The sequence below is a fragment of the Erinaceus europaeus genome, chromosome 2, assembly GCF_950295315.1.
Source record: "Erinaceus europaeus chromosome 2, mEriEur2.1, whole genome shotgun sequence".
NCBI classification, from domain to species: domain Eukaryota; kingdom Metazoa; phylum Chordata; class Mammalia; order Eulipotyphla; family Erinaceidae; genus Erinaceus; species Erinaceus europaeus.
The window spans coordinates 100793037-100809760 of record NC_080163.1 but is presented as its reverse complement, the minus strand read 5'-3'; the positions used below and the strand labels follow the sequence as shown (position 1 = coordinate 100809760).

The 16724-nt window shown below is 35.0% G+C and overlaps 1 protein-coding gene across 5 annotated transcripts in view; it reads right to left on the bottom strand.

The window, feature by feature from the left end:
* The window catches only part of NEIL3 (nei like DNA glycosylase 3), a 75019-nt gene that overhangs the window by 17991 nt on the left and 40304 nt on the right, over positions 1-16724 (bottom strand). For 4 of the 5 annotated variants that reach the window (XM_060184625.1, XM_007528269.2, XM_060184637.1 and 1 more), the window contains 4 exons: positions 10454-10588; positions 9926-10139; positions 7447-7521; positions 4984-5150 (listed from right to left, as the gene is read on the bottom strand). In XM_060184625.1, the coding sequence (XP_060040608.1) occupies positions 4984-5150; positions 7447-7521; positions 9926-10139; positions 10454-10588 (591 nt within the window). The remainder of the gene's footprint in view (positions 1-4983; positions 5151-7446; positions 7522-9925; positions 10140-10453; positions 10589-16724) is intronic. The other variant, XM_060184632.1, reaches the window with a different exon arrangement.

Sequence of the window (16724 nt, the reverse complement as noted above, 5' to 3'; positions counted from 1 at the left end):
ATTCTGATCTTGTTTTGCAACTTCTGCCTGAGACTGAGATCATTACATATTCATCCTTCTGTTTCTGACTTATTTCACTTAACATGAATTTTTCAAGGTCCATCCAAGATCAGCCGAAAATGGTGAAGTCACCATTTTTAATAGCTGAGTAGTATTCCATTGTGTATATAGACCACAACTTCTCAGCCACTCATCTGTTGTTGGACACCTGGGTTGCTTCCAGGTTTTGGCTATTACAAATTGTGCTGCTAAGAACATATATATACACAGATCTTTTTGGACGGGTGTGTTGGGTTCCTTAGGCTATATCGCCAGGAGAGGAATTACAGGATCATAGGGTAAGTCCATTTCTAGCCTTCTGGGAGTTCTCCAGACTGCTCTCCACAGAGGCTAGACCAATTTACATTCCTACCAGCAGTGCAGGAGGGTTCCTTTGACTCCACACCTCTCCAGCATTTGCTGCTGTAACCTTTTCTGATGTATGACATTCTCACAGGAGTGAAGTGGTATCTCACTGTTGTCTTTATTTGCATTTCTCTGACAATCAGAGACTTGCAACATTTTTTCATGTGTTTCTTGGCCTTTTGAATCTTTTCTGTAGTGAATATTCTGTCCATGTCCTCGCCCCATTTTGGGATGGGGTTATTTGTTTTTTGTTGAGTCTGACATGCTCTTTATTTATTTTGGTTATTAGCCTCTTGTCTGATGTATGGCATATAAAGATCTTCTCTTATTCTGTGAGGGGTCTCTTGGTTTGGGTAGTGGTTTCTATTGCTGTACAGAAGCTTTTAAATTTGATGTAGTCTCATAGGTTTATGCTTGCCTTAGTCATCTTTGTAATCAGATTTGTTTCATTGAAGATGTCTTTAAAATTTATGCAGAAAAGAGTTCTGCCAATATTTTCCTGATAGTTTGTGGTCTAAAATCCAAGTCCTTGATCCACTTGGAATTTACTTTTGTATTTGGTGAAATATTGGTTCAGTTTCATTCTTCTGCATGTTTCAACCCATTTTTTCCAGCACCATTTATTGAAGAGACTCTGCTTTCCCCATTTAATAGTCTGGGCACCTTTGTCAATGATTAGATGTCCATAGGTGTGGGGGCTTACTTCCAGGCTCTCAATTCTATTCCACTTGTCAGTGTGTCTATTCATGTTCCAGTACCAAGCAGTTTTGATGATAACGGCCCTATAATACAATTTGAGATCTAGGAGTGTGATGCCTCCAGTTCTGTTTTCTTCTCAAGGTTGTTTTGGCAATTCTAGGTCTTTTCTAGGTTCCAGATAAACATCTGATGCACTTGTTCTATTCTCCTAAAAAATGTGTTTGGGATCTTGATGGGGATAGCATTAAATTTGTAGATGGCTCTGGGCAGTATATTCATTTTGATGATGTTAATTCTTCCAACCCATGAACATGGAATATCTTTCCACTTCTTTGTGTCTTTGTCAGTTTCCTTGAGTAGTGACTCATAATTTTCAGTATACAAGTTTTTCACTTCTTTGGTTAGGTTTATTCCTAGATATCTTATTGTTTGTGTTGCTATAATAAAAGGAATTGATTTCTGGATTTCAACTTCTTCTCATTTAGTGTTTACAGAGAAATGACACTGACTTTTGAATATTAATTTTGCAGCCTGACACCTTACTATATTGCCTGATATCCAAAAGCTTCTTGTTGGATTCCTTAGGTTTTTTTATGGATACTATCATGTCATCTGCAAACAGCGAGTTTGACTTCTTCTTTTCCAATCTGTATGCCTTTACATCCTTGCTTCTGCCTGATTGCTATGGCAAGAACTTCCAACACTATGTTGAATAATAATGGTAATAGTGGGCAGCCCTGTCTAGTACCTGATCTGAGGGGAAATGCTTCCAGTTTTTCACCATTAAGTATGATTTTGGCTGTAGGTCTGCTATATATAGACTCCACTATCTTGAGGAATTTTCCTTCTATTCCCATTTTTTGTAGTGTTTTGATCATAAAGGGAAGTTGTATTTTGTCAAAGGTTTTCTCTACATCTATTGATATGACCATCTGGTTTTTGGTCTTGCTTTTATTGATATGGTGCATCACGTTGATTGATTTATGTATATTAAACCAACTTTGCATTCCTGGGACAAGCCCCATTTGCTCATGGTGAACAATCTTTTTAATATACTGCTGTATCCAGTTGGATAGAATTTTGGTCAACATTTTAGCATCTATGTTCATCAGAGATATTGGTCTGTAGTTTTCTTTTTTGGTTGTGTCCCTGTCTGCTTTTGGTATCAAAGTGATGTTGGCTTCATAGAAGCTGGAAGGGAATATTCCAGTGGCTTCAATATTCTGGAAGACTTACAAGTAGAGGTATTAGTTCATCTTTGAAGGTTTTGTAGAAATCATTTGTAAAACAATCTGGTCATAGGAACATATCTAATATAGACTTCCCAGCTTCTCTCTACCCTAAGATCCCTATTGTCATCTGCTCTATTCCCACCTTCTGGTTCTTGTTCATTAATAATTTTCTCTCTGCTTTATATATTACTGCCTTTAATCCAACAAGTTGCAGATACTACTATGATTCCATGCTGACTTCCCTGGGCAGATGACTTCACCAGCGTGTTTCAGAACCTCATCTTTCCAAAGCCCTACCCTACTAGGGATAGATAGAAACAGACTGAGGGTATGGATTACCCTGCCAACATCTATGTCCAGTGGAGAAGCAACTCCGAAACCAGAATTCCCACCTTCTGCACACCAAAGAATTTTGGTCCATATTCCCCGAGTGAGGAAAAATGATAGAGCAAAGGTAACCAGTTCTGAATTCCAACTCCATCAGGTCACAGAGAGAAAAGAGGGGAAAAGGAAGGACACATAGAAGTAGTAATCAGTGTAGATGTGACTTAGAAAGGAAAAGAAGGCAGGAGAAGAAATAATAATAAGAAGAAAATATTTATAAATATAGACAGAAAGTTATAGAAATAATAGTCAACACATATCTCCAACACTGGGAAAAATACTATAACTTCCAGTGAAGGGAATGAGGATGCAGAACTTCGGTGATGGGAATGATGTGGAATTATAACCCTATCATCTCAATAATCAATGTTGTCACTAATTAAATAAGAACACTAAAAATAATTCATATGTTTTATCTTCAGAAAAAGTGTCCTTGGCATTTTTTATGATCAACTATAGATGGAACTAAACCATTTGAGAAGGACTGGGCATTCTCTTTATAAAATAATTAAGGAAAACTGAAAGTCTTTGTCTTGCTACTTTTCCAAATAACTCTTTTTAAAATTTTTTTAAATTTATTTATTCCCTTTTGTTGCCCTTGTTGCTTTATTGTTGTAATTACTATAGTTATCTTTGTTGGATAGGACAGAGAGAAATGGAGAGAGGAGGGGAAGACAAGAGAGGAGGAGAGAAAGACAGACAACTGCAGACCTGTTTCACTGCCTGTGAAGCGACTCCCCTGCAGGTGGGGTGCAGGGGGCTCAAACCGGGATCCTTCCCTGAGTCCTTGCACTACCACCAGACTCCCTCCAAATAACTTTCTAACCCATCAGAAAAGAAAATATAATTATATAATTGGACATATATTCCTTACGCTTGGAACACTATTTGCAACAAAGTAAAAATAAGTTAAGAAAAAAAAATCATTTATCTTTATGAATGAGGCAAGACATTAACCAATTCCAGACCTATGATAAATGATTCCTACTATTTGATCCTGCCGTTTGATTACTACTCAGCAGTGTGGGGCCTAAATTCAGTTTTGCCAATGTTATCATCATCACTACAATAGCCAGGTTTGTTTTCTTATTTATTTAATCCAAATACTAACCACCATTCTAAAGTAAAATTCAAATTGCTATTGCTCCAGGACATCTGAACTCCTCTCACCACTCTCCCCTCTTCATCCTTCTCTGTGTATGTATCTAACATCCTTGAACTTTTAAAACATTTAATGGGCTTCATGTCTATACTGCTTACTTTGGCTTATAATTGCACCAACTACTTTACTGCTCCTTATCTTGTTAATATCTCAGAACTTCAGAAAGGGGTGTCTAGGGTAAATGTGCAATGGGGAAAAGGAAATGCCAGAATGGACACTGGTTCTGAGAAAATGCTATCTCCAGTAGAATCAAAACTCCTCTGTGGTCCACCAGGCAGAGCAAAAGTTTTTGAAATATGAGTGAGCAATGAAGTCTTTGCTCAAGATCATTTCACAGTGGGACCACTGGGCTCCCAGTCCCACTTCATAACTCTGGTTTGCATAATTAGAAATAACCATATTCAATGATGGGAAGAGTCACTATATGTACATGTCCCCACCAGCAATTCATAATTCCATAAAGATATCTTGTTCCCATTTTATAACATAATCTCTAAATAAAGCAAAGAAAAAAAAAACTTTAAAGATACCTGTCAGTTTCTAAATCTTGATAAACATCTCCTAGTGATCACCTTGTATAGTATATTAAATCTAACACAAAATATTAACATCTGACCTAATTCTTTTTTTCTACTGAAATCAGAAATGGTCTATAAATCACTCTGGTTTTGATTCTTTGAAGATATTCTTTTTTTTTTCAGTTTCTTCAAGTATTCAAATACTTTTGAGTCATATACTAACAGCATGAGTCAATTGTGTTCTTTTATAAATACAATTTTAGGGAGTCGGGTAGTAGCATAGCAGATTAAGCGCACATGGTGCAAAGTGCAAGGACTGGCATAAGGATCCCGGTTCGGGCCCCCACTCCCCGCCTGCAGGGGAGTTGCTAAACAGGCAGTGAAGCAGGTCTGCAGGTGTCTATCTTTCTCTTCCCCAACCTCTCTCCATTTCTCTCTATCCTATCCAACAACAACAACAATAACCACAACAATAAAAAACAAGGGCAAGAAAAGGGAATAAATAAATATTTAGTAAATAAATAAACATAATTTTAGTCAGAAAATTGGAGAAAATAGTATACTTTTAAGATATATAGCTCACCTTATGTCAACATGTTGAGGATTTTCTTTTTGACAGTGAGAACAGAAATATGTCATTCTGTTATTCTCCCCTAAGCGACACACAGTTATTTTGCAGTAACACTGACCACAGTTAGGACGCTTATACACCTTATAATGTGTGGAAATAGCAGAATGTGCTTTGTGACACTGCAAAAAACAAAATAATGGTAATAATAGCTATAAAAATGTGTTGCTAAGAATGTAAGAAAATAATCCTGAAAGATATTTTCTGAAAATTATGCCTTAAAATTTTGTTTCTACATATGTTCATATAATATTTTCTTTCCTCAAGAAAAACTGGACAATATTCAGCAGTATTTTTCAAATAATATTTGTGCAAAATAATTAAGTCATCATTTCATAACTAGGTTTGAGAAAATATTTACATTAGTTTACCCTCTTATCAAAATGAGATATACAAGACCTATAATTTAAAGCATCTTTCATGCTCTGAAGTTTCTTTATTTAAACATAATTATGCAGTTATAAGGAAAAGGCTAAATTCATTTTAAATCTGACTGTATTTTTTCCACCCCCACCCAATCTGATTTTTTTAAATATTTATTTTATTTATTTATTCCCTTTGTTGCCCTTGTTGTTTTATTGTTGTAGTTATTATTGTTGTTGTCGTCGTTGTTGGATAGGACAGAGAGAAATGGAGAGAGGAGGGGAAGACAGAGAGGAGGAGAGAAAGATAGACACCTGCAGACCTGCTTCACCACCTGTGAAGCAACTCCCCTGCAGGTGGGGAGCCGGGGCTCAAACCGGGATCCTTATGCTGGTCCTTGTGCTTTGCGCCACCTGCGCTTAACCCTCTGCTGTACAGCCCGACTCCCTTGTTTTTTTTTTTTTTTAACACCAAAGCCAGCCACCTAGTTTCAAAAGCCAAAAAAAAAAAAATTGAAAAAAATCAATAATATCATCTCTTTGTTAACCTGACAATGTTGTTATTTATTTTTAAACTTACAAATTCATTTAAAAAAAGAAAAAGAAGACTAAAATACCATCCTGGCAGAAACTTTCATTTTGGTATAAGTTCTATTTCAAAAACACTTTTTGATACTCTCTGTCACTGTTTTATTCTGCTCACATGAATTTAAAGTGCCTATAAAAACAATATTTTGAGTTTATATCAATAGTGAACATTTAAAAGCCCTCAAATACAGCTTATCATGCATAAGCTGAATACTACATGAGCAAAATATTAATTCAGCGAAATACTGAAAGTCCTAACAATCACTGCAGAAAAACAGAAATTATATATAATCATCTTTTCTTGGAAGAACAAGTGAGCAAACAATATTGAAATAGTCATAGAAATTTGATAAGCAAAAGATTCCTTCATGATTTAGGTTAATTGGCATCAGTGCCTCTTTCTCCCAGCCTGCTTACTGCCATTCCTTGGGATATGGCTGGCTTGCGTTCATAACCACTTCTCCCTCTCCCCTTCTAGTTCTGCCTAATAAACCCCTATTCACTTCAAAAAACAAATTTAGGTCTATTAAGGAAGAATAAAACACTATCTACCTTTCTGAAGACAGTAAAAGTGAAAAATCTGAACAAAGAAAATTGACTATGGAGAAAAAAATCTAGAAACTTATTAATCTAGGTTTGAAAGGTTAAATATATTTCTTGAAGTCTGTGTATATACAAGCATATGCATATTCACAACTTTCAAAATATGCAGCTCTGCAAGTACTAAAGCAATTTCATTCTCAAGGTAGCTTTTGTGGTGTATAGAAAAATACTATATACAGATGAAGGGACTAGAATATAATCTAAACACAGATAGCAAATGGGAAAATGTGATTGATGAGGTCTATCCCAAATTATTGAATATCTCTCAAGCTTACTATGTTTTACTTTTACACATTCAAATAAAGAAGTAGAACATAAGAAAAATGCTAACAGCTGTTTCTCAATTTCATACAATGGCACTTTAATTAAAGTTAGAAAAATCTGTATTGTTCTCTGTGACCCAAAGTTTGAAGATGTTAATTAAAAACATGACATTGTCCCAATTATATCTCTATACTCTTAACCACTAGATGGCTATATGTACCTTAACATTTTTTGGTGCAATTGAAAACAATTGACTTTTCACATAAAAAAATAATAATAAAATATGGGAGTCGGGCGGTAGTGTAACAGGTTAAGCGCATGTGGCACAAAATGCAGGGACTGGAGTAAGGATCCCAGTTTGAGCCCTGGCTCCCAGCTGCAGGAGGTCACTTTGCAAGCAGTGAAGCACATCTGCAGGTATCTATCTTTCTCTCTCCCTCTCTGTCTTCCCCTCCTCTTTCCATTTCTCTCTGTCCTATCCAACAACAACAACATCAATAATAACTACAACAACAAAAAAACAAGGGCAACAAAAGAGAATACATAAATAAATAAATATTAAAAAATTAAAAATAAAATAGAATAAAATATTTGTTCTTACCCTGTAAAAAAGCATGCTGAAATCATGTACCATTTTCACAAGGTGATGGATTTGATTGTCTGTTAACTGACAAACCTTAAAATAGAAAATAGGTTTTATTACTATAAGAAAATAAGAGCAGTTGTCTTAGAAAACTATTAATAAATTTAAAATATAAGCATATATTTTCTAGTCCTACTTCTCCTATTCTACCTAGTGTCATTAACAGAAGATTTTATTTTTAAATGATAGTACTATACATAGAAAATACCACCCTTGTTGAATATCTATTCTGTATCAGATGTCTTCAAAGTCACTCAACCTGAAAAGTCTTGCTAGTTTTGCAAAAAAAAAAAAAAAAAAAAAAAACAGAAAGAAAGATGGGAGGAAAAAAAAGCAGAACAGGAATAGATGACCATCAAGGTCACTCTCGAGCTTTAAAAAGATATGAATTTATATACATGCATTAATATCAAAGTACTTGTTAACACATGGAGGAACTCAGAAACAGACTTTTCTTGTGACACATCCTGGCATAAATCTCAGTGTTACCCTTGCAGACTTAATTATCATTTGGCATATGTGCTTTCAAGGATGATTCCAGAAGAAATTGTTTGACGACTTATCCTTGTTTTATGTACATAAAAACACACATATTTCTATATACTACAGAAAGTAATTTATCATAATAAAATAATGTAAAGTATTAAATATGTTTTTCTGCTATTCAAGTTTAAAATACAGTCATATTTCAAACTCACCTTATTCTCTTAGCATAACTAACACACTATATTCAGTCTCTTTTTGAAATGTTAGACTGCACATATTTTAATGTATATGTATTTTATAGTGGGATAACAGCTAAACCTTCAGAAATGTCATTAATTAATTTTTTTAAACTCATAGACATAAGAAGCTAAGTATCCTTTACAGGATGAATGGCTGTCTAAATGTACAGATATAAAGTAAATTGTTTGTATAGCAGAGATAATAACTATATCTATAGTGACACTGCTCAGGGTTTACATAAAGACCCAAATAATTTTCAAAAATTCTTTCTTGCTAAAATTCTGGTTCATTATTCCTACAACAGAACTTTGACTAGTTAGTTCAAAGTGTCAAAAACAAATCTAGAATGATAATTAACTGGGCTCATCTGAAACTTATCTACTGCAGAGTTAGATTTAAAAAAAAATATTAAGGAACTAGACAAGAACAAAAAGGTAGCCTTGGATTCATGTCGAAAAATGATATAGCCAGGGACTGGGTGGTGGCACACCAGGTTTAGCCCACATAGTATGAAGCGCAGGTAGGTCACTTTACAAGTGATGAAGCAGGTCTGCTTGTGTCTCTCTGTTTCTCTTCCTCTCCATAACTTCCCCCCCCTCCCAATTTCTCTCTGTCCTATCAAAAAAAAAAAAAAAAAAAAGAAAGAAAAGAAAAAATGGCCACATGAGCAGTGGATCCCTACTGCCAGTACTGAGCCCCAGCAATAACCCTGGAGGGGGAAAAAAAGAAAAATGATTTAGTTAACAAAGATTTTGGATCTAGATAGATGAATACAGTGTTCTTTGGAAACTAAAATATCTGTATCCTTGTACTTGTGTTTGTGTTAAACCGCCTTAACTTCACTCACAATGTTGTTTTCATAATTACTCCCTTTTCTACACTGTCCTCTGTATACCAGTATTCCTTTTTCCTCAATATAGAATCAATATAGAATCTGCAAGTAAAGAACAAGAAAAAAGAAACAACAGAATCTAGTCCTTCTCCTTCTAGCAGTCATTATTATTCCTTCACTCAAAGCTAAACAGTTTTAACAAGGATTCCAAATGTTGTCTCTATTTCATCAGTGATCACTTGTTCCTTAGCTCCTATGATCTGACTTCCACTTTTTCATTCCACTGAAACAGCATTTTCAAATGCCTCAGACAGTTGTAATTTTTTAGGATATACAAGTGTACAGAGTGTGAATTCAATATGCCAGACACAAAGAGAAAGTTGTAAGCTTAGGTTCATTCAGACATTCAAAAAATAATTATTTAATGCTTATCATGTGTCCAACACTGTATTCTAGGAGCTTGGATACATCCATGAACAGAGCAGACATGTCGCTCCTCATAAGTGATTGCATTTGAGTAGGAGGAGGCAGATTTTCGCTCCTCATAAGTGACTGCATTTGAGTAGGAGGCAGATTTTAAACAATAAACATAACAAGCAAATATTAGGTTGTGTTTGAAAGTGAATACACAGCATGGGGAAAATAAAAAGAACAGTAAATTCTGAAAGACTGCGAGCAGAAAGTAAGAGGGGACTATACACATAGTAACTTTATATAGAGGAGACACATTAGGTTCTGTTGAGATGACATGAACAAAGATTTAAAGAAGCATGCTTGGGGAAAATGTGTCACTGCAATAAAGATTTAACTGATCTACCTTGCTCTCTTACTAGTATTTAAAAATAAAGAAATCATTTTTTTAAAATACCCATAACCTACTTTAACAGCTGGGTGGAGACCACTGTCAAAGAGAGCTTCATTTTTGATGATATTCCCTACCCCAGGCAACACTTTCTGATCCATTAACACATCACATAGCATCCTTCCTTTCTGCTTTTTAACTTCACTTTCCACTCTTGAGAAACTAAATTTAGGTGAACATACATCTAATTCTCCCATCATTCGTATTCTCTGTTGGCTTTCTGTTGAGTTCCTACAGAAAGAAATATAAAGTACATTAATCATAAGCCTCGTTACAGTTTCACAAAGTGTCATGTAAAATGAGCTTTGATAAAAATATACATACTTTATGTTAATCAGGACATTAAGAGCTGCACAGCCAAACAATAAAGAGTCTAACAAACTAAATTATATGGAGGTTCTTTTAAAATGAGATTTTTATTGACTGTTAAGTCAATTTGTTTATTTATTTCCCCTAGGTGACATCCTAAACCAAACTGAACACACTATTCTTCTGCAGTTCTACAGCTGAAGTACTTTTCTCTTACTTACATTTTTTTTTTTTACCTGAGTTCTACTGATGAGTCAAAGAAACAAATCAAATCTTTGGTAAGCTGAACTTCAAAAACAGGAGACATTTCATTCTTATTTTTATATTTATGTGGATTAATGATGATGGAGCCTTTCATACCAAAATGAATCCTGAAACAAAATCAAGTCAGTTTTTGAATGCAAGAATACATGTCATCAAACACTTATTTCTTCACCGTACTTTTTAGATTCTAAGCAAGCAAATATTAGTCAGAATGCACACTTTTATTAGCCAGAAAAAGGTAGCTAATGAACAAAAACAATAAAATGTCTAGGAATTAAGCTAACCAAAGAAGTGAAAGACTGAAATTTATATATAATTATATTATATATATATTATATATGTTATATGTTTATATTATATATTATATAAGTATATATAATTTATACTGAAAATTATGTGTTACCACTTAAGGAAATTGAAAAAGACACAAGGAAGTGGAAAGATATTCCATGTTCATGGGTTGGAAGAATTAAGATAATCAAAATGAATATACTACCCAGAGCCATATACAAATTTAATAATATCCCCATCAAGATCCCAAACACATTTTTTAGGAGAATAGAACTAGTGCATCAAATGTTTATCTGGAACTATAAAAGACCTAGAATTGCCAAAACAACCTTGAGAAGAAAGAACAGAACTGGAGGCATCATACTCCTAGATCTCAAATTGTATTATAGGGCCGTTATCATCAACACTGCTTGGTACTGGAATATGAATAGACACACTGACCAGTGGAATAGAATTGAGAGCCTGGAAGTAAGCCCCCACACCTGTGGACATCTAATCGTTGACAAAGGTGCCCAGACTATTAAATGGGGAAAGCAGAGTCTCTTCAATAAATGGTGCTGAAAAAAATGGGTTGAAACATGCAGAAGAATGAAACTGAACCACTATATTTCACCAAACAAAAGCAAATTCCAAGTGGATCAAGGACTTGGATATTAGACCAGAAACTAATACTTAGAGGAAAATATTGGCAGAACTCTTTTCTGCATAAATTTTAAAGATGTCTTTAATGAAATGAATCCAATTACAAAGATGTCTAAGGCAAGCATAAACCTATGAGACTACATCAAATTAAAAAACTTCTGCACAACAAAAGAAACCAGCACGCAAACCAAGAGACCCCTCACAGAAAGGGAGACGATCTTTACATGTCCTACATTAGACAAGAGGCTAATAACCAGAATATATAAAGAACTTGCAAAACTCAACAACAAGAAAACAAATAACCCCATCTAAAAATGGGGAGAGGATATGGACAGAATATTCACCACAGAAGAGATTCAAAAGGCCGAGAAACACATGAAAAAATGTTCCAAGTCTCTGATTGTCAGAGAAATGCAAATAAAGACAACAGTGAGATACCACTTCACTCCTGTGAGAATGTTATACACCAGAAAAAGTAACAGCAGCAAATGCTGGAGAGGTTGTGGGGTCAAAGGAACCCTCCTGAACTGCTGGTGGGGATGTAGATTGGTCCAGCCTCTGTGGAGAGCAGTCTGGAGAACTCTCAGAAGGCTAGAAATGTACCTACCCTATGATCCTACAATTCCTCTCCTGGGGATATATCCTAAGGAACCCAACACACCCATGCAAGAAGATCTGTGTACACATTTGTTCTTAGCAGCACAATTTGTAATAGCCAAATAGGAAGCAACCCAGGTGTCCAACAACAGATGAGTGACTGAGCAAGTTGTGGTCTATATACACAATGGAATAAGACTCAGCTATAAAAAATGGTGACTTCACCATTTCAGCTGACTTTGGACAGACCTTGAAATATTCATGTTAAGTGAATAAGTCAGAAACAGAAGGATGAATATGGGATGATCTCACTCTTAGGTAGAAGTTGAAAAACAAGATCAGAAGAGAAAACACAAGTAGAACCTGAACTGGAATTGGTGTATTGCACCAAAGACTCTGGGGTGGGTGGAGGAGAGAATACAGGTCCAAAAAGGATGACAGAGGATGTAGTAGGGGTTGTATTGTTATATGGAAAACTGAGAAATGTTATGCATTTACAAACTATTATATTTACTGTTGAATGTAAAACATTAATTTCCCAATATAGAAATTAAATAATAAATAAATGAAAACACACAAAAAGGTAGCTAATATATATACATTTTTCTGTTGCAGTGTTGTATTCCTATAAAACTAAAAGATGTGACAGTTTCAACCCACAAACAAAACAAATTCTAAGTGGAATAATAAGCCCACGAAAATATACCCCTGTTCTTTTCTTGTCAGATGAAGTATCTTTTATTCAAGGAATGGTGTATTATCTCTGCTTTTTCTCAGACTGGTTTTGGGATGAAATAAGGCTAAGCTGCCTATGTTTCCTGTTTCTATAAAGTCTACAAAGCCGCAAACAAATTCCTTCTTTCTAGTCACAACGGATTGGAAATGTTTACACATTCCAAAATATCTACAGTTTAAAACACTATTTTCCCTTGTCTTGGGCTAGGCAATCACAATTTTTTTTTTTTTTTTGCAAAAAATCTTATCAGAAAAGAAGAATAAAATGTGATTTTTAAAATTCTTTTAGTTTTCTTCTACTCTTTTATATATTAGGAAGGAGAGATTTATAAGCATTTATGGTTGACTTGAAAGACACAATGCAGAGATAAAAATTCATAACCTTTATTTTTTCTTTTTGTAAGATTTATTAGCATTCTGGTAAAAAAAAAAGATAAAAAAGTGATTTTGTGAGACCTCCAATGATGAAAATAAAAAATGATTCTCAGGATGAAAAAAAAAAAGCTGTATTCTGCTTTTCAAATTATGTTCTTATAGCTTTGTTGAGTTAATAAATACAGTTCTTTTGGCAGCAAATGTTACTGCTCTGTGCTTCTAAATCCAAAGTACCATGTTATAGCATTGTGCAAGGTTAACCAGTTTAACTTTAAAAATGTGGGTTTTAAACTCTCTGTGCCCTACTATCAATCATAAATGCATTTTACATGCCCCATAGTTCTTAACAGGAAAAATGTGTGCCTGTAAGTACCCTATCATTTAGCATATCCTGAGGTTCAACCCCAGTGAAAGGTGTACAACTGTCATGCCCAGAAGCCATCATATCTGAAAATCTTCTGAGGTGCATGGCTCATAAAGTAGATTCTAAATCACATTGTATAATGAAACTGTATCCACATAAAAATTGCAAAGGTTAAGACCCAAATCAAATGTAGAAGTAGCCCCAATGAGAACCCTAAATCTAGTAAGTCTGTCTTTTTGTTTATATTATAAATCTATTCAATTTGGAGGAAAATGTGCACATATCTTAAATTAATTTCTACTAAGTAGTTAAATCGTATAACAAAGCCCTAATAAATGCATGTATTAATTATTGAGTGAATTTTACATTATTAACAAAAATATATGTTGGTATCATAAAAACCTGAAACCCCTGAGCAAAATCATCCTACCAATATTTCAGTAACCAGTGGAAATTTACAGTTTCCAATATAAAAATTATGTCCAAATTAAAAACTGAATTGATGTTAAGAAAATCTCTCTTGTTGAAACAAATCTATAAATAAGACGCAGTACTATTTTAAATCAGCCAGATTTTTCTAGCTTGTTATTTTTCTAGGTTCGGAACAATCAACATTCTTAAGCAAAGATAAAAAGTATAAGTAGGTTCATGTTAATGACAAGTGTACTGCTAGTAAGGCAAATACTTAGAAAGTGATCAAGTGTCAAAACCGTATATTAAAGTGTGTCAGATAGTCCTATACAACAACTATAAAACTTATCCTGGGGATTAAAGAAGAGTTTTTTTTAAAAAAAAATACATATATATATATAGTCTTTGGAGTCAGGCAGTAGTACAGCGGGTTAAGCACACATGGCGCAAAGCGCAAGGACTGGCATAAGGATCCTGTTTGAGCCCCCGGCTCCCCACCTGCAGGGGAGTCACCTCACAAGCGGTGAAGCAGGTCTGCAGGTGTCCATCTTTCTTTCCTCCTCTCTGTCTTCCCCTCCTCTCTCCATTTCTCTCTGTCCTATCCAACAATATTAATAAATAGCGACATCAATAACAACAACAATAACTATAACAATACAATAAGAGCGACAAAAAGGAAATCAATAAATAAATATTTTTAAATATATACATATAGTTTAAGTGTCTTTTCTTTAAAAAAAAGGAAAATAAGAGATCTCTGTCTACAAGACAAAAGACAAATTTCTTTTTTATTTCATTTTATTAATGACTTAATATTGACTTACAGAGTTATAAAATAACAGGAGTATAATTCTGCATTGTGCTCACAACCAGAGTTCTATATCTCCATTCCCTCCATTAGAAGCTACAGTAGTTCTCCCAAGGTTGCAGCTATCAATTAACTATTATTCCTGTAGCTATCTGCCTATATTTTATATATTTGCCCTCTTTTTTTTTTCTTATGGTCCTGCCTTCTCTTACTTTCCTACACCTATTTCTACTTCTGGGTGTCCTTCCTTTTTTTTTTTTTATGTCTCCAGGGTTATTGCTGGAACTTCTCCATGCAAAGAGCTATGAGTCCACTGCTCCTGGTATCCTTTTTTTCTTTCCATTTTATTGGATAGGACAGATAATTGAGAAGGAAGGGGAGGGGAAGGGAGGGAAAGATAGAAAGGGGAAAAGACACCTGCAGACATGCTTCACCACTTGGGAAGCGACACCCCTGCAGGTGGGGAGCTAGTGGAGGATCCTTATGCAGGTCCTTGCATATCATACTATATATGCTAAACTCAGTGCACCACTGCCTGAAACTGGTGTCCTTCCTTTTTATCTTTTCTCTCTCCAGGTCCTGAATGAATTGAAGTTTAGAGCCTCTGGTCATCCTCCTCTATCATTTCTATCCCTCTGCGAATATGGACCAAAATTCTTTGGGGTGCATAAGGTGGGAGTTCTGGCATCTACTCTGGATATGGACATTGGCAAGTCAATTCATACCCCCAACCTGTTTCTATCTTTCTCTAGTGAGGCAGTGCTCTGGAGAGGTGAGGTTCCAGAACACATTGGTGAGCTAGTCTTCCCAGGGAAATCATCATGGAATCATGATAGCATCTGCAACTTGGTAGATGAAAGGTAGTAAGATATAAAATAGGACAAAATGATTAAGGAACAGGAACCAAAAAGTAGGAATACATTAAATGACATTAGGGATCTTAGATTGGAAAGAAACAAAGAAGTCAAGTTTAGGTATGTTCCTAGGGGTCCATGCCTTTCAGACTTTTTGCTTTACTGTAATAGCTAACATGGAGTTGGGTTAAAAATATTATCTGGGAAGATAGTGTCAGAGTGGAGAAAGCTGGATTAAGAGAAGAGGTTCAAAACTCCAAAAGCAAATTCCCATACTAAGAAGAAAAAATCATTTATAGAATCATACATTTTTGTGAGAAATTCAGAGACATGAGGATGCAGGGATATGAGCTAACTTTCAGAGTCTCTTCTGTGGATAGAGCATAGGAGGAAGAAATGGCTACCATATAAAGAAAAAAAGGTGACTCAGGAGATGGCACAGCATGAAAAGTATATGGCTTACTATGCAAAGGCCCTAAGTTCCACTCATAGCACCACATGGAAATATCATTGACAGCACAAGGGAATCATAATGACATGTTTTAGCATTTCCTTTTTTCTTTACTTCCTTTCTTCTCTGTCTGACATCCTCCTTTTAGTCTCTCCCTCCCTCCTTCTTCTCTACTCTCTCTGTCCTTCCTTCCACCTACTCTAAATTCTTTCCATTCACACTAGACATAGCAAAATATTTAAATTCCTGTCATTAAGTGATAGGAAGCCACCTATTTGGTAGCTGTTAACATAAGAAATGTAATAAATGGTGAGGAATTAGTGCTTTGTTTCCTGACAGCATTGGTTTGCACTCCATTTCCCTACTTTATACAAAAACCCCACATGGAGATTTGCCTTGTATAATCTCCTCCTTACCAGACACACCTGAAATTAGCATTGGAGCCCTTGTAAAGTGGTTTGTGTGTAGAGATGTGTTAAAAGTGTAATACTCATCACATTTTGAAAATACACATTAAAGAGTATCTAAAAAATTTCATTAACTAATTATATGCTCAAATGACCAAATCTGGATATATTGCACAGAATAAGATCTATTGTTAAATTAATTTTTCCTAGTACTTTTGATTTTTAATGTGGCTACAAAAGCTTAAATTTTCATATAAGGCTCGAATTGTATTAAAAGAGGATTATATTACTCTAGCCTTTGGCAAGAA